Source organism: Triturus cristatus, chromosome 2_1 (genome assembly GCF_964204655.1).
Source record: "Triturus cristatus chromosome 2_1, aTriCri1.1, whole genome shotgun sequence".
Classification (NCBI taxonomy): Eukaryota; Metazoa; Chordata; class Amphibia; order Caudata; family Salamandridae; genus Triturus; species Triturus cristatus.
Genome location: NC_140581.1, coordinates 1,047,056,572 through 1,047,080,040, shown reverse-complemented (window position 1 = coordinate 1,047,080,040; position 23,469 = coordinate 1,047,056,572). Strand labels below are relative to the sequence as shown.

The following is a 23,469-nucleotide window of genomic DNA, read 5'->3' as shown; positions in this document are numbered from 1 at the left end:
GCACCAGAAGTATTTAAAGACCCTATTAGGGCTGGGGTTCTTAGCCCTGAGAATAGACAAGAAATACAAAGCAGCTCCCAGTGACCCTATATACATTAAGGGCCAGCTTCCTTTAGATTCCCTGGTAGTAGCTAACGCACGTAAAAGGGCCAACCCTCAGGGTTCAGGTGACTCCCCACCTCTGGACAAAGAATCCAAATTATTGGACGCTTCAGGCAAACGTATGGCGTCTCAAGCTGCAAACTATTGGAAAATAGCCAACACACAAGCTCTCTTGGCAAGGTATGATAGAGCTCACTATGATGAGCTGGAAAAGCTCATTCAACATCTACCCGACCAATACAAAGAGAAGGCCAATGACCTCATACAAGAAGGCAAATTGATCACAAATACATCAATCAAATGTGCTCTAGTCGCAGCTGACACCGCGTCTCGCGCAGTTAATACTAGCATATTGTTACTTAGGCATACAGGCTAAGGATATCTGGCTTTAAACAAGAGGTGCAAAACAGTATCCTTAATCAGCCCTTCGATCAAGAGCACCTCCTTGGCCCTGCAGTGGGCACATCTTTGGAGAAGATGAAAAAGGGCACGGAAACTGCTAAATCTATGGGTGCCTTGCAGTTATCTTCTCCTAGAGCACGAGTATTCATAGTATGGCCAGCGGGCCGCCAGAGGCCCAGCTAGCCTTCCTTGGCGGCCCGCGGACCATGCAGACATTGTACCTGTGCTTTAAAAAAAAAAAAATTAAAGAGTGTCAGCAAACACCGCCGCAGCAGCGCGGACTCCGAGACACTCTGCTCTGTGGGGGCCGGGCGATTCCAGCAATAGTCGGAGTGGAGATGCAGGGGTCTAAGAACAGGTTAAATACAACAAATCCTCATTAACAAGTAAATGGTCTTTTAAAGACCTGTGAGGTACTCAGGTGCGACTATGTGTGTGCCTGGGAAGCTGTCTCAGCCCGGGGTGAGGTGACAGAGGGAGACAGGCAGAGGGAGGGTGACGGACAGAGGGAGGGAGACAGAGGGAGGGAGACAGAGACAGACAGAGAGAGAGAGAGGTAGACAGACAGAGGGAGACAGAGGGAGACAGAGGAAGAGAGAGAGGGAGTGAGACAGAGGGACGGAGACAGAGGGAGACAGAGAGGGAGACAGAGGGCGACAGACAGAGGGAGACAGACAGAGGGAGGTAGACAGATAGAGGGAGACAGACAGAGATAGACAGAGGGAGGGAGACGGAGAGAGAGGGAGACAGAGGGAGACAGAGGGAGACAGAGGGAGACAGAGAGAGAGAGAGACAGAGGGAGGGAGACAGAAGGAGGCAAAGGGAGGGAGTCAGGGTGAGACAGAGGGTGGGAGAGGGAGACAGAGAGAGGGAGACAGAGAAAGGGTGACAGAGGGAGGGTGACAGAGGGAGGACGACAGAGGGAGGGAGACAGATAGAGGGAGACAGACAGAGGGAGACAGACAGAGGGAGACAGAGGGAGACAGAGGGAGGGGAGGGAGACAGACAGAGTGAGGGAGACAGAGAGAGAGACAGAGGGAGAGAGGGAGGGAGGGAGAGAGAGGGAGGGAGACAGAGAGAGTGAGAGGGAGACAGAGAGAGAGAGAGGTAGGGAAACAGAGACAGACCGAGATAGAGACAGAGACAGGGAGACAGACGGAGGGAGACAGAGGGAGGGAGACAGAGACAGACAGAGGGAGACAGGGAGAGAGAGGGAGACAGAGGGAGGGAGACAGAGGGAGAGAGAGAGGGAGGGAGTGAAAAAGAGGGAGACAGAGAGAGAGGGAGGGAAAGATAGAGAGAGGGAGGGAGATAGAGAGAGAGAGAGAAAGAGAAAGATGTGTGTATGCCGGATCTGGTGGCTCAGTGGATGAAGGCGTCCGCTGCAGGGCCCTTGTTCAACCTCATGGTCACATTTGTTTTGTTGCTCTAGCCCCGCCCCCCTCCCCCACTGACCCCACCCCCACCGATCCAGCCCTCGGCCACAAGCCACACTGTAAATTTGGCCCCGAGAGAAAGTTTGTGAGTACCCATGTCCTAGAGGCTCCTTTCGACGCTCTTTTATAGAGCGGGCTCAAAAACCAACACACCAGAGCACCCATCCTCATCCTACAAAAGCCCCAATCAGAGCTCCTTTTCCAAAGGATAATTTAGGGGAGGTTATAGGGGTAACAACAACAAGGGCAGAGGTCGGGGTAATAACACCCGCAGCTCCCCTACCACCAAGCAGTGAATTCCCTTTCGCTTCCCCCGACCATTCCACACTGGTAGTGGGACTCCTTTCACAGTTCCTACTTGTCTGTAATCCCATCACTACAGACAAGTGGGTAAGACAAATAATCCAGAATGGTTACTGCCTGGAACTCACATCCAGTCCCCCACACGATCTTCCCAGACACCGTCCAATGTCTGCAGAACATTTGACTCTCCTCAAACAAGAGGTTCTCTCTCTTCTATAAAAAATGCAATAGAACCAGTCTCCTTACCCCATCAGGGCACAGGGGTTTACTCACTCTACTTTCTGATTCCAAAAAAGGACGGCTCTCTCAGGCCAATATTAGACCTCAAATCCCTAAACTTCTACATCCAATCAGACCACTTCCACATGGTCACTCTCCAACAGGTGCTCCCACTACTTCAACCAGGCGACTTCCTCTCCACTCTGGATCTAAAAGACGCCTAATTTCATATTCCTATTCACCCCTCTCACAGAAAGTATCTCAGGTTCATGGTGGATGGACAACATTATCAGTTCAAAGTCCTCCGATTCGGGGTAACCACAGCACCCAGAGTCTTCACCAAATGCCTTGCAGTTGTAGCAGCTCATTTAAGAAGGCAACACATCTATGTGTTCACTTATCTGGACGATTGGCTCATAAATCCAAATCTCACAACAGTTGTGTACAGCACACACACAGAAATATCCATCTACTTTACGACTTAGGTTTCACATTAAACCTCACCAAGTCTCACCTTCAACCATCCAACATACAACAGAATTTAGGGGCTACTCTAGACACCTCAAAAGCTCTAGCATACCCCAATTCAGGCAGGATTCACTCCATGCAAACTCTAATATTACAATTTCGGCCTCAACACTCGTTGCCAGATGTTGGCTTCTTGCATCCTCAACGTCCCTTATGCAAGACTCCAGATGCTTCCCTTGCAGAAATGCCTAGCAAATCAGTGGAACCAGGCTCAAGGTCAGCTGACAGATCTGGTGTTGGTGGACAGCCGCACACATCGCTCTCTGCAGTGGTGGAATGCACAAAACCTTTCCAAAGGGTGGTCGTTCCTCGACCCGGTTCCTCAGATAGTACTAACAACAGACGCGCCGCTCACCGGCTCGGGAGCTCATCTACAAAATCGAACTGTGCAGGGACTATGGACCCCTCAACAAAAACAACTCCACATAAATCACCTGGAGTTACTAGCAATATTTTTAGCACTAAAACTCTTGCTAATAGGCAAAGCTGTCCTAATATGTACAGACAACATGTCAGCAATTTATTACATTCAAAAACAGGAAGGGACACACTCTCTCCAACTCTCACGCCTAGCACAAAGTATATGGAGATGGGCTATTCCACAAAAAATATACCTCCTCGCACACATCTCCCGGGAGTACACAATCAGATCGAGGAGCTGCTCAGTCGACAAACACAACACATTCACGAATGGAAACTTCATCCTCAAGTTCATCTTCCATTTTTTCAAATGAGGGGGCACCCAGACATAGATCTGTTCGCCACACATCACAACGCAAAATGCCCAAGCTTTGCCTCCAGGTATCCACCCCCATTATCCAAAGGCAGGCAAATATGCATACGCTTTTCCGCCTCTCCCTCTCATTCCCCTACTGGTTCGGAAGCTCAAACAACACTCCCTCACAATGATCCCAGTTGCTCCAACTTGGGCGAGACAACCTTGGTTCACAACTCTACTAGAGCTATCAGTGGTACCTCATCAAAAGTTACACCTCTCACCCAAGCTTCTTACACAGAACCATGGAGAGATAAGACATCCAGATCCCAATCAACTCAATCTTGCGATCTGGCTCCTGAAGTCCTAGAGTTTGGTTACCTCAATGTCCCACCAGAATGTATGAACGTCATTCAAAGAAGCTAGACGTCCTACCACAAGAGCATGCTATGCAGCAAAGTGGAAGAGATTTGTTGTCTATTGTACAAATAACAAAATCAACCCACTAGATGCTTCCATTCAAAACATTATCTGTTATCTCTTGCATCTACAACAATGTAATTTGACATATACATCTATACGGCTACATCTAGCTGCAATAGCCGCTTACCTCCAAAACAGACAACACTTGTCTTTATTTCGAGTTCCTGCGATCAAAGCGTTTATGGAAGGACTTAAAAGAATAATTCCACCTAGAGTTCCACCTTCTCCAGCCTGGAACCTTAATATTATCCTTACCAGGCTCATGGGTCCCCCATTCCAACCTCTACACAAATGCGAGCTACAGTTTGTCACTTGGAAGGTAGCCTTCCTCGTAGCTATCACATCCCTCATAAGGGTTAGTGAACTCCAGGCATTAACCATACAAGAACCATGTTTGCAACTTCATCATAGTAAAGTGGTTCTTAGACCTAACCCAAAATTTCTACCCAAGGTCATTTCTGCCGTCCACCTTAATCAGTTTGTTGAACTCCCAGTTTTTTTCCCTCAACCAGACTCAGTGGCAGAACGTGCTTTTCACACGCTAGACATCAAAAGGGCGTTACTATACTACATAGAAAGAACTAAACCCTTTAGAAAGACTAAACAACTCTTTGTATCTTTCTCCCCACCTCACAAGGGCAATCCCATTTCAAAAACAGAGCTTGCAAGATGGATTGTTAAATGCATCCAAATATGCTACTTCAAAGCTAAACGCACACTAACCATTCCCCTATAGCTCATTCCACACACAAACTAGGGGCTTCTATGGCATTTTTAGGGAACATTCCCCTAGATGACATCTGCACAGCAGCAACTTGGTCTACACCGCACACTTTCACTAAACACTATTGTGTAGATGTACAAGCAAAACAACAAGCTAGTGTGGGCCAGGCTGTATTAAGAACACTTTTTCAGACCACTGCAACGGATACAGGTTGCCACCGCTATGAGGAGAACTGCTATATAGTCTATGCTAAAGTATACAATCTACAACTCATATGCCTCAAATCAAAAAAGCTACTTACCAGTATGCATCTGTTCTTGGCATGTAGAGCTGTAGAGTTGTATACGCCCACCCACCTCTCCGGATACCTTTATCCGTTACAGTATTATCTTACTTAGATACATCACACATGGACATCCTTTCCTATTTTCATACTAACTCCATCATTACCCTTTATGGCAAAAAACTATCTGGGGATGGAGTTGATGCCCATGCACACTATCACCATAAGGAGGAGTCACCTATCTCGTGACTACAAAGGCTTCTTCGAACAAAGACAAAGTGCAAACATCCGAGCCCAACACCAGATGGCGATCTATGCTAAAGTATACAACTCTACAGCTCTACATGCCAAGAACAGATGCATACTGGTAAATAGCATTTTCCTTATCCCTCACCTCAGTGACACTCCCACCGAGGGTCATTGTCAATATTTCCCCCATCAGCGTGAATGCTAGGAATTTATCCCAGTTAATCTGGTAGCCGGAGTAGCTCCCAAACAACCGAAATATATGAAGAGTACGATGGACAGTTGATCTGGGTTTGGTGGCATATAATATTATATAATCTGCATACAGTGAGATTTTTTCTTCCCACTCTCCCCCCATCGGTATGCTTTTTACCATCAGGTCCCTCCTTATCCATTCCAATATGGGCTCCAGAGCCAATGCAAATAGCATGGGCAAGAGTGGGCATCCCTGCCTCGTGCTCTTTTTCGGCACAATCCACCCGGAAACCACTCCGTTCACATTCACTCTGGCCAATGGTTTCGTATATAGTAATTTAACCCAGGCACAGAATCTGGGGCCAAAGCCAAACCGCTCCGATGTCGCAAAAAGGTAATTCTACTCTATACTATTGAACGCCATATGGGTGTCCAGGGATAGCAGCCGAGCATTGAGGCTCGGCTCATCCCTGGACGCCTGCAGGACTCCGTGTAGTCGCCACAGGTTTAGTCGGGTACTTCGGTGTGGCATAAAGCCAGACTGGTCGGGTGTACCAAGGTAGCTATCACTTTGGTGAATCTGGTTGCCAGAACCTTGGCCAGTACCTTAGCCTCTACATTTAACAAGGAGATTGGCCAATAGGAGGAACAATCCTCCGGTGGTTTGCCTTGTTTCAGGATCACCACTATTGTGGCCAGTCTTTGGTCTTCCGGGAGTTCTCCCTGGTCCAGTGACTCCTTAAGCATACCTAGCATGTAGGAGGCTACCAGAGATGCAATCCCTTCATAGAGTTCTGCCGGTATGCCATTGGGCCAGCTGGCTTGCCTGACTGGAGGTCTCTAATTGCACTGCTTATTTCTTCTTCCGTAAACTCGTCCTTGAGGTTGGAGTCCCTGAGGAATGTGATGCAATCTAGCTTAGTTCTTGTCGAGGAGAGCTGGTATAACTGCTCGTAATACCGTACAAAAGCTGCAGCTATGTTATCACCTGTTTCGCAGGCTGCCCCAGTAGGGACGTTTATCTTTAGCACACAGTTTCTTTCTTTGTCCCTTTTTTCCAGCCATGCCATAAGTTTGGTGGCCTTATCCCCTATTTCATAGAGTCTCCTTTGAGATGCTATGCCATAGTCCCTAGCCTTTCCTTCTGCTATATTGCGCAGCTCCTGTTACTTTAGTCGGTGTAAGGGACTGATGTGTGGATCCACCTCCCCTGGTGTCCCAATTGCTGCTACTAGATTGGCAAGTTATCTTTTGAGCGCTTCGTATTGAAGTTGCCGCTCTTTCCTCTGTCCTCCTGGAAGTGCCTGCACATGTCCCATTATAACAGTTTTATATGCTTCCTATAGTACGCTGGGTGAGTCTACGGTCCACTGTTTTTCACGGAAGTAGTTTTCTGTCCGTTCTCGTTCTCGTATGCTGTCCATGATCTTTTTGTCTCTAAGCAACCACGGGTTGTATAGGTAGCCGTAGGACGTTAGTTCTAAGTGATCCTATAATTTGCACCACAACTGGTGAGTGGTCCGATATAACTCTTGCCCTATGTATTGTCCCTCTAAATTTGTTGGCCTTACCAGAGTGTGTAAGAATATAATCCAGATGGGAGTACCAACCGTGTGAGGCCGAGAAGAAGGTGTATTGCTGGGTCAGGGGGTTATGTTCTTGCCACAAGTCTACCAGCCCCGAATATGTTACGAATGTTTTAAGAAAATCATTCCCTGAATCCTTCCTTGTATTTGACAGTCTATCTCTAGAGGGATCCATCACTGCATTGATATCGCCACCCAGTACCAACACTCCATAGGGGAGTTCCAGGAGTAGAGCACTTAAGTCAAATAGTATTTGGGTGCAGTTTGGGTGGCACGTATTCTGAGCACAGATTGACTGCCTATCCCTCCCACATCCCCGTAATTGCCACATATCTTCCCAGGCGATCCTGCTAAGTTTTCTGGGGTGTAAATGGTAGCGTGGTTCTAATAAGGATACCCACTCCCCGAGAGCCAGTGGTAAATCCAGCATGTGCTGCCAACTTGTACCTGAATCGGTTTAGCACTTTACATGTGTTACCCAGCAGGTGTGTTTCTTCGAGTAGGACTGTGTCTGGGGAGTGCCTTTGTATGTATTGCATTACCATTGTGTGTTTAACTTTGTTTCCCAGGCCATTGACATCCCATGTCATGATCACAAGGGTATTCCGCATTATGCTGGGTCTAATTGGTTGTTCCAATGAGGTCATATCGGTGATTCAAGTGTATATAGGTTTCCTCTAGCGAGATTCTTGAGTATTCTGCTGTTGCTGCCCAGTTAGTGATTTGGGGAGTGGTTCTGTTTCCCCCCACTTCCTTTCTCAATGTATCTCAAGGTTGTACATCTGCTAAATGCAAAATTAAACTTAACAATTTCTAACCCCCCACCCTGCTACCCTGCATGGTGGATCCAGAACTTCCCGACCCCCCAACTTTCAGAGCGCCTGTCGACCCCAATCTGAGCTAACAAGCAATTGGGAGGGCTTGGGCCATGAGTGTACCCGCCCTCGAGTCCACCCCCATCCCCCATGATATTGCTGTGTGGCTCAATCTGTATCACCCTGGAAAGTAGTCATGTATCTACACTTTAGGGCTACAATAAGTGTATTGGTCCCAAGTACAACTGTCATGCTTATCTGTGTCTCAAGAGTCCATCTTCTGCACCGGATTCCTGAGATGGCAATGTTCATCAGTGCCACAATATCTTGGGAGTTGCTCTGTGCCTCCCAGCTGCTGATCTCAGTCCTCCACAATCATTGTTCATCTAGGCTTGCCCGGGAGTCTCCGGGTGGCGGGGACCACTGATTCGGTTCAGCCTGCGTTGCCTGGCTCGCCGATCCTCTACCGCCTCGGTGCACATGTCATTGTTGTCCCGCAGTTCTCCATCCTTCAAGCCACTCCCAGGCCTCCTCTGGGGTGGGGAACTTCCACACTTTACCCTCTGCCGTTACTCGAAGGGTTGACGGAAACGACATGGAGTACTTGATCTCTTTGGCTCTCAGCGCTTTCTTAACATCAAGAAAAGTTTTTCGCGCCTGCTGCACCTTTATTGTAAAATCCAGTAATAGAGTGATAGTTGAATTATCTATTTTTATCGGTGGTGCCCCGCGGGCCACCTGCAGGATAGCGTCCCTGTCCCGGTAGTTGAAAATCTGGGCAATGAAGGGGCGTAGCGGTGCCCTGGGACATGGGGGGCCGCCCAGGAATCTGTGGGCTCTCTCCACGGAGAAGTATTTGGAGAACCCCTTGGGTTTCAGTGTCTGTAATATGAGATCCTCAACAAACAGGTCCACCGCCAGTCCCTCCGTCCTCTCCGGGACACCAATAATGTAGACTTTATTGCGGTGGGAGTGTCCCTCCTGATCCTCCAGCCTCACTTCCAGGGCTTTGGTTGTGGCGGTGAGGTCCTGTACTTTCCCTTGAAGAATGTTTGTGTCAGTCACTAATGCAGTTGTGACTTCCTCTACCTTCTTCACTCTGACACTCATGTTTCTAAGGTCCGCTCTGATGAGCGTTACTTCAGAGGTCACAGTGTCAATTTTCACCGCACTCCCTGCAGTGCCATCATGATATCAGATAGAGTAGGTTCTATCACAGTTGTGGGTGCTGACGAAGAGAGGGCAGGGTCCTCCTCCACCGCCCGACCATCCATCAACTTCTGGGCATAGTGTATCTAACCAATTTTGTCTGCTGGCTACTGCGGGGTCCCTTTCCTCCCGCCATTGTTGTACCTCCTGCTGCGCGAGAAACTTCTGTTTGTGGTCACAAGGGGGGGGGGGGGGGCAGGCCTCCGGCAGTACTCTCCGCCACCTGCCCAGACTGATCCACATGTCTAGAGGTCTGTCGGAATTCCTGCTGTGGCCTCCCTGGAAAGCCCCCCCTCTGACTGTATGTGTTTCCCATGCTTGGCCCCCCATCTCCCGAAACTCCCAGTGCTGAGTTCTCTGCTCCTCACCTACTGTGGTGTGATGATGGCGCGTTTATTCAGGTCCGCCCGCCTCCTACAGGGCTAGACTAGGCAGGTCCCTCAGGCTCCTTTAGTCTCAGGGTGTGCCTTCACCCAGGCCACCGACTTCATCCCCCCTTCTGGGCCGTGGCATTTCACGCCCATGCGTCCTGCACTCAGCGTGCCTTCTCCGGTGGCAGTTCCCTCAGTCCAAACACTGCCAGAGGCCACCGAGCCGTTCAGGGCCCAGCAATGCCCGATAGATGCAGCACCCCCTGTGCAGGCCTCAGGATGGCCTTTTGCAGCTTAGTCTATGACCAGTAGCAAATCCGACAAGATTAAGGAAGTGTAAGGGCCTCCCATTCAGTTTTACCAAGGGCATTCTTTAGTGCATAAAATTCAATGCTTGTGTGACCCTGGCGGTCCAGACACACCAGGGTCCACCGCATCTCTCCTCCCGGTGGCAGTCCACTCGTGGAGCCTGCTCTTCAGCATCCGTGCGCCCCAGTGCAAGTCATGCCTCATGTTCAATAGGCGCGGTGTTGCCCTCTCGTCCTTTCCAGGCCCCTGGGCCCCACCTCTCTGTATTCACCGCAGACACGTGTCTTGTAGCCTCACGACCGCGTCTCCTCAATTTAGCCCACGGCTCCGGGCCTGCACCCAACGATGTGTCCCAGTCTGATCTTTTGGACCAGCTAGGATCATTTCCTTGGGCTCACCGGTCACTGCAAGTCCCCCGGCCTTCTTATAAGCCTCCTGACGGAAAGTACACAGATTTATCTGGGGGAACTCGGGGTCGGCTCAGCGGAGCTGACTAAGGTGCGGCCATCTTGCTCCGTGGCTAGCCACGCCCCTGCCTGTTCCCAATTTCTGCTACTCTTCTCCTTCCTTTCATTAAACATCTTCATAAACTCCTTTCCTATCTTATTTAGTTGACATGTAAACGTATTATTTGTGTTGTTGTTTTGGTTAATTTCTGTAATCGGTTTTGCATACCTTGACCTCATCTACCAACTTTTTATTTCTGTAAAGTAATTCAGAGTTCTAATATTCAGCACTTTTTCCAAAGAAATGCGATTATCTGAAAGAAAAAGATTGATAATTCTTTTGCATAAAACACAGTTATAAATACAATACATGATAATGGGTAGGTGAGAGGAAGATGCTTGTAAGCCACACTCTGAACTGCTGATGCAGGTAGAAAAGTACATATATAGCAATTACTGACATTCATAATGTTTGAAAACTCTTCTAACAAACTAAAATATATGTTCTTCCTAAATTCGCCAATTGTATCTATGAATCATTTTGTTATTTGCATCATTTTTACTATTCATCAAGGTCTGGTTAATTTTGGTTTTAGGTGAGGCTTGTCCAACTTAAATGCTAAGTCCCACTAATAAGCCAACTATGAATATTTTATATCATAACTACTAGGATTAGTTATAAAAGCTTGGAGCAATTTGTCTTGCTATCGCCATGTTTCTTCAACGAAAAATTAAAAAAACAAATCAAACATCTAAAACCACTAACTTTATGGTGCAAAATCAATAAACGGGGCAGATGATTCATGTGCTCTGTGCCTTTCAAAAAGGATAACCTAGGATCTTTGACTGGATACAACAAATTTGTTTTGCAAAGTTCAAAAGTTTGGGTCAAATCTCTGTTCAATACTTCATCATGAAAGTTATTCAGGAATGATTGTTTAAGTTTTGATCAGTTTATGCTCATGGACGTTCTTTAAAAATGATTTGGAATGTCTGTCAAATCAATGACATCTCATCTGATTGTTCAGCTTGCTGGACATGGATTAGATATGACCATTCAGGAGATATACACTTTCTGTTAAGCACTCTTAGTCACTTTGGTCTTTTGACTGGTCTCCATAACTTTCACTTTGTTCTACTTGTTCTATTTCTTATACAATTGTTTCTGGTCTTTGTTCTTCCCCCTGTGTCCTTTTCATTTTTTCTATGTTGTTTGGTTAACTTTCTTAACAATACATTCTTTCACCTGATGTGCTTAGGAATGGCTGAGATTCACAGTGCTAATTTTTATCTTCAAATGCGTTTTCGATCCTTACTTCTTTTGCTGCAGGTTAAGAACTGTTTTTGATTTGATCATCTTCACCTCTCACGGTAATTCAAGACTCACCAGGAGTTCTGGAGATATGGAGCTTAAATCTTGATATCTATTTCTCTCTCAAATTTTGAGATTCTTGAATATCTTCACCTTTTTGATGAGCCCCATCTGATGCTTCTTCTCCCTCAGGGTCCACACTGTGGACTGGGGTTTGATTGCTACTACTTCTTCATCAGCTCGACTCACCCTCTTTGTGTGTGATGTGTGAATCCACTGTGGCAATCTGGCACGTTTCACATCAGTGTTGGTCACTAGGATCACCTGGTGCGGGCCCTTCCAATGAGACTCCAAAAAGGTCTTACGAACATGTTTTTTCACCAAAATCCAATCACCAGGATTAAAGTCATGGCACTGCTCCAGCCCCGCTAGAGATGTTACCAAGTCGACCTGACGAGAGATAGAATGCCTCAGCCAGTCCCCTGCCGTACTGAACAATAATGTTATCTGTGATATTTACAAGCGCAGATACAGGGATAGAAGGAATTCTCATGACTCGCCCCATGAGCACTTCATGGAGGGAGTGTCCAGTTCTTTTACTAGGCGTCTTTGGAGGTTTATCAAGGCAAGTGGGAGTGCACTGGGCCATTTGAGTGAAATGGAGGCACACTCTTTCACAATCCTTGATTACAACATACTGTTAAACTGCTCAACAACTCCTGATGCTTCTGTCTGTAGCTACAGTGAAAGTTCTGGTCAATTGTTAGGGCTATACAGAGTAACTTTATGACTTTGTTCTGGAAGTGTGTCCCATGGTCAAATTGTAAAGAAACTGGCATACCAAATCTAGGGATCATCTCCCTCAATAATAGTTTCGCTATATTAAGCCTATTGCATCTTTTAGTCAATTACGCCTTCATCCACGTGGAGAAGAGGCATACTCCTACTAAGATATACCTCAACCAGTTGCAAACAAGTATCTTCCCTAATCCAACTGCATACAATTGAATGGGCCGCCTGACTTTCCATTGTGACTCGGGGTCACAACTGTTTTCTTGGTGGGATTTAGTTGCTCACAGGTAATGCGTTGTTGACTCAAATTTTCAGCCATTATCCAGAAATAGGGATTATATTTGTAGTTTTGAAATATGCGGATCATCTCATCTCTCCCAACATGAGTAGGGCCATGGAAGTGTCGTACCACTGCAGTCAACATGGAATTTGGCAACACAGGGCTACCATCATTTGAAACCCAAGTCTCACTTGAAACTTTGATACAAAGTAACTAGAACTCGTGCCCTCGACATGCACAGTCTTCCAATCAATGATGTTATTTCAAATGTTGCAATGCTGTTGATGAACATGTTATGAGTGATGTAATATGTGGGGTAATTAGCAGTGCATTGGCAGAGGGCACGATTTATAGTTACCTTAGGGCATGAATCATAGTCAGAGAGGCCCCCCTACCCAAGCCTATACTGACCCACCTGGAGCACCAACTAAACTATACGATCCTGCCGGCTCCCCAGCTAGCACCATACAGGCTGCTGACAGGAGCTGGCACCATTCTTTTGCTCCCGCCGGCGTGGGACCAGTATGTTTCTTTACTACTCACACCAGGCAGGAGCAAAGTGAACTTCCCTGCCCAGAAGAGTGTGGATAACTGAGTAGTTATAGGTAGGACCACGTTTACATAGGAAATGCCTTTTTTTGTGTTGCTAATAATTTTGGCGCAATTTGACGGATTTTCATGAAACTTTCCAGAACAGTGTTATTTTGTTGCCTAGTTTTTGCTTGGAAAGTTTCAGGGTGATCCATCAAGTGGAGCCGAGGAAAAGGAGAGTGTCTCTAAATGCATTTTCCACTTTCATTTTATCATAGAATCTTTAGACACTGCTACAGCCCAAACGCCTGAATAGATGTACACCAGATTGAGCAGAAAACTAGATCGTGGTCCTTAAAGTGTCCTTTTTGTGATTTGGTGTAAATCCATTCTATAGTTTTTGAGCAATTAAGGCCCAAACAAATTGTATATATAACGCCACGGAGGATCCGCGGAGCCAACAGATCTCATGCTGAGATCTGATTGGCTGCTACCTTATCAACAAAGGTGTGGCGGCAGTCATTTTAGATCCCAGGACTCAGTTTTAAGTCCTAAGACCGGACTCAAGAATCAATCCTAAGTCCTAAGGAAAACGTTATAAAAAACATAAAGGCCAGGTTAGGGATACCTTGACCCCCTAGGCCTGGTGAAGGGTTCCCAAAGGGACCCCGCCTGAGGTCAACAAATACGTGTTTTGTTATTTTACCACAAATTTGCGGGGGATCTGCAAAAAAGCGGGGCTTCTGGGTGTTAAAACAAACACCTTCTGGGGTGGGACAGGGCCTGGGTGACAGCACATTTTTTATTAAGGGGCCCATTTTTTATGTATTTTAGGCTCTCAGAGGCTCTAGGAACTCCATTCTCCAGAGCTGTTATATTAATAAAGGGGAGGGGCCACGTGGGCCCTCTTCCAGAGCCTAAAGAGGCCCCTGGGACCCCATCCCCTGCTGCCAACATGTACCGCTCTGGCCGCAAACTTGGAAATGGGTAGGGAGGCGCATGGCTCCCCTTCCAGAGCCATTGGATGGCCTCAGGACTCCATCCTCCACGGCAGGCTCAGGAATTGCATCTCAGGGAGCCCACCCCAGGACGCCATCTGTTTCCCTGCCCGGGAGCGTGGGCAGGGAAAGTGTAATGTGCTCCCACCCAGCTCCAGTGGGAGAACAAAAGTTTTCCCTGCTCGTGGACTCTTGCAGGGAAATACTGTGAATTGTAATGACTGCACCCAGTATGGGTGTTAGTAGGGGAGCTGTTCTGACTGCGGTGGGCCCTGGACCCTCTCCTGCAGCCCCCAATGAGGGATCTGCTGTGGGGTGCCCCAGATGGACACCAGGGTACCCCACTTTAAAATTAAAAAAGCAGTCTCCTGCAGGAGTAGGGAGCGAGAAGGGCTTTGGGGACCCTGGGGCTTCTCCTGCAGCCCCCAACAAACAAAGTGGTGTGGGGTGCCACAGGTATTTAAAAAAATGTCCGGCTCCTGTGTGTCCCCATTAAATGGGGCCACTTGCATATGGGTAGCAGGGCACTGCTAATTACCCCAAATGTTGCACACCCCTGAAGTAAAAATTATCCAGACTAAAACCATCAAGGCCCTGGTTCTTAAAAGAGCTTTATGAAGAACGAAAGCGTATCATAAAATGCGAGAAAGAGTGGAGACAAGCACCATCTCACCTGAGTATGACAAAACTTCGCAAAGCGAGAAAACAATACAAAGACCAAATCCTCAGAGCTAAGTCCTCCCATATAAGAACCCTCGTGAATTCTGCAAAGAATAGACCGAAACGCCTTTTCAAGGTCATTGCACAATCTACTAACCCCACCGTCACTTCGGCTCCTATGTCATCCGTGGCCCATTGCAATAACTTTGTGGATTTCTTTGACAAAAAGTTAAAGGCATCCATATCTCACTTCCCATCAATGACTCCCTTGAAACGGTTGAGTCTCTACCATGCAAGGCACTACAATCATGGCCTTTTTTCTATCCATTCTCCAAGCAGGACCTACAATGAACTATCTCCAAAGTAAAACCCTCAAACCATCATCAGTACGCTATTCCAGGCTGTATCAGCAAACTTCTTGCCACACACCTACTCCCCATATGGACCACCGTCGTCAATTACTCTCTCAAACAGGGCCTCTTCCCAGAATGACAAAAATGGGTCTAATTACTCTGCTGTTGAAAAAACAACCTCTCGATCCAGAGAACCTGAACAACTACCGCTGAGTCTCCACACTCCCAGTTTTAGGCAAAGTCATTGAAAGTTGCGTAACTTCCTAACTAGTCTCACACGTTCAAACAACCTCCTTAACACTTTCCAATCAGGTTAGCACCAGGGTCATGGTACAGAAATTGCGATCCTCCAAATAGTCAATGACTCTCTTAGAATCCATGGCTCCGGCAACTCGTGACTCCTTGTCCATCTGGATTTATCTGCCGCATTCGACACTGTAATTGATGACAACACTGTACAAGGCAGGGGATACCTTAGGGCACAAGTTATATTTTTGGGACATAACTGGTGAATTTCAGTGGTCTAGTATGTTTAAAACAGCATGTTTTAACTAACATCACCACAAGTCGATGACAGCGGAAGGACTACATTCTCTGTAGGGGACCACATTGTGTTTGTCGAGAGTAACGTTAGTCAGAGCGAAGGGAGCAAATAGTTCAAGTGGGCTGACCTTTTCTCCATGTTGTATGCTCTGGTGGGCAGAAGCACAATGTGAATGACAGTTGAACAGACCAGTGGTTGAAGAGGGCTAGATGAAAGTCTTTATCAGTAAGTATATTTTGTAGGTATATTTTTATTTCAAAAAATGTATGGTCTTAGCTAATGCCAGATTGAAAACGTATATTGCTGAATGGATTTAATTAATGAGAAAGAGCTTGATTGAGTGTTGTGCATTAAGTACTCTCAGGGAAATTGTTTTTCAGAAGCGATCACAAGTGATTGTGTGGCTCCTTCTGCACAATTTTTACTGCTGCACAATCTCAGTGGTGCTGAACATCATTTGCGAGGAATCATGGCCTCGCAAATGAGGACATTTCTTCGTCCTTGTGTGTGCACTTTATTACTGACAGGGATAGGTACTTGGGAGAAGCACTAACTGTGCACCATATTAGAAGTGGGTGCACAGTTAGTGCATCCTCCAAAGTTGTTTTTCGGGAAAGGGGATAGGGGCCTTCATGATCTGCCAGGGAGCCATTCTGCTTGTGAGGTGGTCCCTGCCCCCTCTTGAAATTCGCCCAGTGTGCCACATGCAGTAACAGACAGAGCAGCAGTAACTTCTTTATAATCTGGCACATTGGCTCGGTCTGCACCAGGGGCATCCAGTAAGGGTGCGCTGTGACTGTGCACCCACTTCGTAATGTGGCAGTGGTCATCAGATTCTCTGTCTGTGCCATTCATTCTCCAATGCCAAAGCCTATACTTCAGATTGTAGGAACAGTGTGAATGGCTTGTTAAATATTGAACCACATAATTTGACTCTATGCTGGGTAGCACCGTTAACACTAGTAGTGTTACATCAGGAGAAATATCTCCAGATATAATCAACATAAAAGGTACGTCATTACAGAAATATAGTTCTAAGTGATCTCAAGTAATATATAGTTTATATCCCACACATTACTGGACAGCAAAGTCCGCAAACTATTTTGCACAGTAGTGCATAATTCTGGATTAGTTATACTGGGCCCGATTCACAGAACTAATTTAAGACAAAATCCTAAACTTCCTACCATTTTGGTATTCACAGAAGGCACTTACTCATTTTGGTATTCACAGAATGCACTTTCTCATTTCGGTATTCACAGAAGTTAGTAGTCCTAACTTTAGGACTCCTAAATGCCTTCTGTGAATACCGAAAGTCTTAAAGTTAGGATTTTTCTCAGTTTAGGAGTAGTAAAGTTAGGAGTAAAAGGACTGGCAAGAGCAGAGTGTTTTAAAGAGAATGACTATCTATTGCTAGCTTTCTGTCCTGATGTTGCATTGTTTTGTATTGAAACCCTTGCCCTGCTTTCAAAGCATTATAGAAGTTTTTGTTACTTTCCTAAAGCTCTCCAGTCAAACGAAAATAAACGGAATGTCCCTGGAAGAGTTGTATGTTACCGCATCTCTTGCAACTACAACTTCTGCCACTACATCCCCACAACTGTCAAGGTTTCAGATTGCTTATGTGTGACATTCTCATAATTTCAGTGTACTCATGAGTGACATTCAATGACTATGAGTGACACTTTCTCATGAGCAAAATCAAGCAATGAAGACGTGGGAAACGTACTAATATCAGAAATTACACCCATTGAGGCAACGATAAACTCTAGGAAGAACTTAAAACTGCTACAAAGCCCCAAAAATGAAACCAAGTAGTTACAAAATCAGCTGAATGTAGAAACACTACACTGCAGGTAATGTGACCCTGGTTACCTGTATTTGAAGGGTTAATAGGAGCAGTGTGTAAGATCCATCTCAGCACGGAGCCGTGTGAAGTGCCGACAGCAACGAAGTGCCCAATATCTGTAAGGGCGGCCAGAGGTGTAAATGAATCAAACTTGCTGGGACGTAGTCCTAGCTACACACACAAAGATACCAGGAGAGTTTGAATGGTAAACAGTACCTTCAGGCCGATCCAAGGTAGCCAATCGTGGTCGAGATGCGACAGGAAAAAGGCAGGACTGTCTAACGGGAGTACGAGAAATAGCATGTCAGGAGACCTTGCTTGTTATAGCAGCTGCAGTTTCTGTATAATTTGAATGCATGGTGTGCGCCATGGCGGGCGGGCTTGGAAACCTATTGTCGCCATATTGATATAGGTTGTGCAGTGTCACAGTGCGTTCACCCATGTAAATCATGGTAGGGTGGAAGCTACCATGTACTGATCACATGATGCACCCGAAGTAGTGGCTGCAGTACTAACTGGAAAGAGCTCCTTTACAGCGTGGAGGAACTGTCCAAAGTAATTCCAGAGGAAGTGTTATAGAGAGAGGAAGGGGGTGGGAGAAAAAAGCCCTGGAGTGTCATTTGTGCTGTCATTATGAAGGAGCGTAGTGTGACAGAAAAAAGACTGATCACAATGGACTAATTGAGGCTGTTGTACAAGTAATGGCGTGCAGAGCAAAATGTGGAAACAGGCTGGTATAAGGCTTATGAGTCGCTGTGGCTCATACTGAATGGTATGTGTATAATTTATAATATTAAACTCTATGTTGGCAGGTACCTAAAATGGGAAAAACCCTAGATGACTCAGGTGGCCAGTATCCGGGGAGAGAAGGCAGGCATTGCTTCATGAAGAGTTAGTGGGTGTGGTGGGAGGCAGGGTTATTAGGGAGAGGAACGTGAAGCCAGGCTCATTTACTGACTCGGAGCGCCGTTTCTACCCTGCCCGCCGCAGCACCAGGCGAGCTGCACGGTGCCTCAGGAGAGAGATTGAGAGGCTGAGGCAGGCGCTGCACAAACAAAAGTAGTTTAAAGTACCGGTGACTCATCACAATGACATTTACTGATCTGTGACTCTTCTAGCGAGCGACATGAATGGGCTAGCCTGCCCCAAGATGACGGACTTGGCCCTGGCCGGGCAGTACACGGGCCGCAGATGGTCCAGGACTCACGACGCGCCACGGACTGCAGACAGTGCAGGCTCAGTTGAGGCACCACTAAGGCAGGGGGGGTCCAAAAATAAAAATTCCATTACGCCACATGATGGGAGCAGTGGCAGAAGCTGCCTGGGTTGTTTGAAACTTGTACACAGCACTTCAGTGCCCCGCTTGATCGTGTGTGGCTGCCTTTAGGTGTGTCTCTCTGTGATGCATGACTTTGTCCTTGTTGTGCCATTGGGTACATTCAGTCTGTGACGTCAGTGCTGATGCCGCACCAGGTGAATGGGTTACATTCCAGCCTAGGATAGAGCGACCTCTGCTTAGCCAGCCCCCAAGCCTGCCTGCCCTATGCAGCGTACCGTGGCTGCCACTAGATTGATGTCACACAGTGGTAAGAGCGCTGCGGGACGGACAGATGAGGAGGTGCTATAAGAACGTGACTTTGCATTGCAGTGCGATGATGCAGACCACCGCTCTGAAATGCGTTAGTCTCACGCCTGATGCGTGGTACTTGGCACGGCTACCTCCCCTCCTCTAAAACACTTGTCATTACATCATCACCAGGAGGAAAACTGTTGTGATCCCGCCCCCTTTGTTATTCACCTACTTAACTCTGACCCTATTTTTTAAACCCTTACATTAATCTATTTTATATACCTTACCTTTCAACTATGTAATATCAGGCAATCATGTAGTGGTTAGGCAGTGTTGTGAAGGTAGTGTACCCCCAGAAGGGTTGCCAGCTTGTGTTCCCCCTTCACTGATTTTCACTGACTGTCCCTCTTTTCGAGGACTATGAAAAGTTAAATTTGACGTAAGAGTTTGAATTTGCTGAAAAGGCAATGGCAGGGCAACGCTAATGAGGAAATACATTTCTTGTCATTACAAGCTGTAAAATAAAACATTAATATTAGAAATAATTCTGCTGCTTTGCTAGATCTTCAATGCACATAGAATTATGTGGTGTGAAGGTATTGAAGGAAAAAGCTCAAAAGCCTCATTTTAGTTCAAAACTGAAAGAGAACGATTAGGTGAATCACTTGTTACTTGTGTATTGTGAGGCTTTGCTACACTTTGTTTTTGTACTGTAAAAGCTTTGTTTCTTTCCAGCCTACCTTCGAGCCAAAAAAGTACTTTCTTTTTGGGATTCTGTGTGGGCTGACGATATTTTACAGCCCCAGTATATATCTGCCATTTCCATTGGCTCTCTTCAGGAAACTGCTAGACCAGCAGCCCACATTGGCAGATCTGAAGGAGCTTGACCCTGTTAGAGGAAGGTAAGCATTGGCGGTAATGAATCAATGTGCATGTGCAATATGAACTAAAATAAAAAGAGTCAGCATTTCTACAGATTATTATTGTTGCAACACCATGGAGTGTGTTTCTTTAATTCTACAATAAGCTTCAGACACACTTGATATGTAACTCAAAGGATTATACAAGTTCATGAGGCAATGTTTTAGCAAAGTTCGGTATGATCCTGGAAGTCTTTATCTCCTATCAATATCGATGTTTTGTCCTCATCTGATTTTAGAGATGGACACCTTGGTCTCCCTTGTGCACAACACTAGTGGTATATAGAGATAAGAGTGGTAGATGCAGCTATGGCTCCATGTTGTTGTCACTTTCTCTCCAGGGCAGAGGGGCCATCCCCTCTGTACTGAACAATTCACAGTATCATTAATTAACTGCATATTTTTCTTACTATTGTACATTCGTATAGGTTTTTCTTATTTTGCATGTGAGAAAATCCCTCTTTTTGGTTTGGCACCCTCATTGTTTGCTGAATGGTGTTGCGGCTTTTGGACTCTTATACTATATGCTCTGACACATGGAAGTCAGACTAACTGATATATGCCTATCAAAAGGTTACCAAAGGCCCTAGCCTTATTCTTTATGAATCCTTTATCAACCCTATCTCCTTCCTTAGATGTGCTCAGGTCCCACTCACCAGTGTCCTTTTCAGAATCAAAGGACCCTTTTGAAGTGCACAAGAGAGTCTGGTTCTCCCTTCCTCCAGTGTCTCGACGGTGACACGCATAACAGGCAATAACTGTGCGTGACATGCACGCCTTGCAGCTGGTTAATTGGTTGTGTGGGTGTCTTAACAGTGACACGCACACCTGGAAATTGCAGTGCATGCATTTAACAATATCCACCTTACGGTGGCTCACACTTTATTTGATGAGTGCATTTCTCCTCATGTTATACGGTGATGTGCACACCTAACGTCTGAGGTACTATTGCTTTATTCTGCCTTGCTCTGCCTATACCTTTGTGAATATGGTGGTGTGGAAAGAGACATGTTTGAATGCGCTGGGCAACAATTTAGAGTCAACAGGTATACATCCAGTGACATTCACAGGTGAAAAGATTCCCATGTTAGGTTACAGAACTTTGAGTTCAAGAGAAGGACAATTTTGAGAAAAACTGCATAGCAGAATTTGGATCTTCAGTTCTTGGTTTGAGTCATCAAAGAAATCACACTTGATCCTAATAGTAACGATCAAGTGTTGCTGGAAAAGTCTGAATTGGATTTGGTGGAGAGGTTATAGAAAGTTTTTTCTGACGGTTTTTCGGGTACAGTGGGCAAATTCAAAGGGTTTGTGCACAAGATTTTACTCAGGACATGGCTAAACCAGTATGTCTTTTTTTTTGATAAACAAGTTTTTATTGTTTTTTTGCAACAAAAACAGTGAGCCTTTCAGACCAACAATATACAGTAGTCCCATCTGGGAATCATTCCCCCTCTCAGCCCCCCCCCCGGGCTACCCCCCCCCCCCCCCCCGCCTCCACCCCGCCCAACCAAATCACATTACATTTCCTAACCATTTCCCCCACACCCTACGATACTTTTTGTGGCAGCCCCGAGCTTGGTAAAGAGTCCGCTCCTGCGCCGCACACCAGTCCACTCCCGCGCTCCACCTGGTCAGACTGGGCGGCTGCGGCTGTTTCCAGGCTGCCGCAATGTCCCGTTTTGCCACCATTAGCGCTGTCATAAGAAACAATTTTTCAGCGCGGGTGCCGTCCAGGCCATCAGTGATACCCAATAGGATGTGTTTGGGGTCGTGCGGCACCTCCCACCCCAGGACATCCGTCAAGTCAGTTTCAATGCTACGCCAGTACCCCTCCAGTTCCGGGCATGACCATACCATATGGATGAAGTCGGCCTGGTCAAAGCTACAACGAGGGCAGGCTGCGTCGGTGGAAAGACCCGCACGGCGCATGCGCGCTGGTGTAAGGTAGGCCGTATGCAGATAATAGATTTGAATGAGCCTCAGCTTGGCGGAGGCCGTCACCAGCCTGGGGGCCATAAGGGCGTCCCGCCAGTCGATCTCGTCCAAGTGTGGTAAATATTTAAATTACCTGTACTATTTTTTATGCGGTAAAGTCTAGTAAGAATAACTCAGTCAAAATAAGAGGCAGAATCCGTGGTATTAGAGGTTCTGAAAAGGGCTTTATTCCTTACAAAGGAATCATAGTTCGAACCAGGCAATCTTATTCCATCACCACGAAGGTTCAGGAAGGGATAGGCAATACATTATTGACAAGTAACAATATATATATGAAAAGCATTGCATTAAGACAGATGCAGGAGGCGTAACAGCTGATAATACAGATAAGAATACACATACGTAATGAAAATGGGCGTAATAACAGACGTATACTAGAAACGTCATTTAAAATGATGTCACAAGTGGGTGGATCCATAAGAGAATCCTGCAGTGTCAGCAGAAATGTTTGGCAGAGATGCGCGCGCAGCCGCATGACGTGTGATTGACGTGCAACTAGAGGGTGAAGGGGAATTGACATTTAGCTCTACATGTGGAGACAAAAGTCTGGGGGGTCAGGCCAACCTAATCCCAAATCGTATCTAATATCTTTGTTTAAGGAACTGTTTTATCCAAAAGGAAAGGTCTCTCGGACGGAATCTATTCTATACTGACTGTTAGTGCATGTACAAGCGTCTATGTGTCTACATGAGATGCGAGGGGGCAGGAATCTTCCATGGTAACAGGGGCTATGAATTACTTGCATAAAGACAGCGAGGCCAAGCTCTTTGCTCGGTAGCTGGAAGGATGTTTACCTAAACTACTAGACAGGAATGCATTGGATGAGGAGCGGAGCAGATAACTTGAAGGCTGAATACAGTTTTTGGCAGGCAACAGGCCGCGTCAGGCACCGTTAGCCGCGCAGGGAGTAGGACAAAGTTCATGGATACGGATGCAGGTCCAAGCTGGAGCATTTCAGAGGCAGAAGTAGGAAAAGGCTTGATGGCAGAATTCAGGGCCTGCTCGCCTGAACTGTAAAATGTGAAAAGTGAACCATATAAAGTCGGTGGCCAATCATACTTAGGAATGGAATATTCGACCCATTCATGGCGGATCTGAAAGAGGACATGTTGACGTTGGACGCACATGTATTTGCGTCTTCATAGCTGGAACTGGAGGGAACATACATGTACTTGTAGCATGTACATGGAGTCGTTGGGGTCTAAGATAGGGGACACAATTGACCATAAAAATTCATATTTCCTCATTCCCTCCTTGTCCCCTACGGACCCTTATGAAATATCCATCTTC

At 46.4% G+C, this 23,469-nt stretch overlaps 1 protein-coding gene across 2 annotated transcripts in view; it reads left to right on the top strand.

The window, feature by feature from the left end:
* LOC146866324 (E3 ISG15--protein ligase HERC5-like) overlaps positions 1-23,469 on the top strand; it is a 551,381-nt gene that overhangs the window by 473,998 nt on the left and 53,914 nt on the right. For both annotated transcript variants that reach the window (XM_085635591.1, XM_085635598.1), the window contains one exon: positions 19,997-20,163. In XM_085635591.1, coding sequence (XP_085491717.1) covers positions 19,997-20,163 — 167 coding nt within the window. The remainder of the gene's footprint in view (positions 1-19,996; positions 20,164-23,469) is intronic.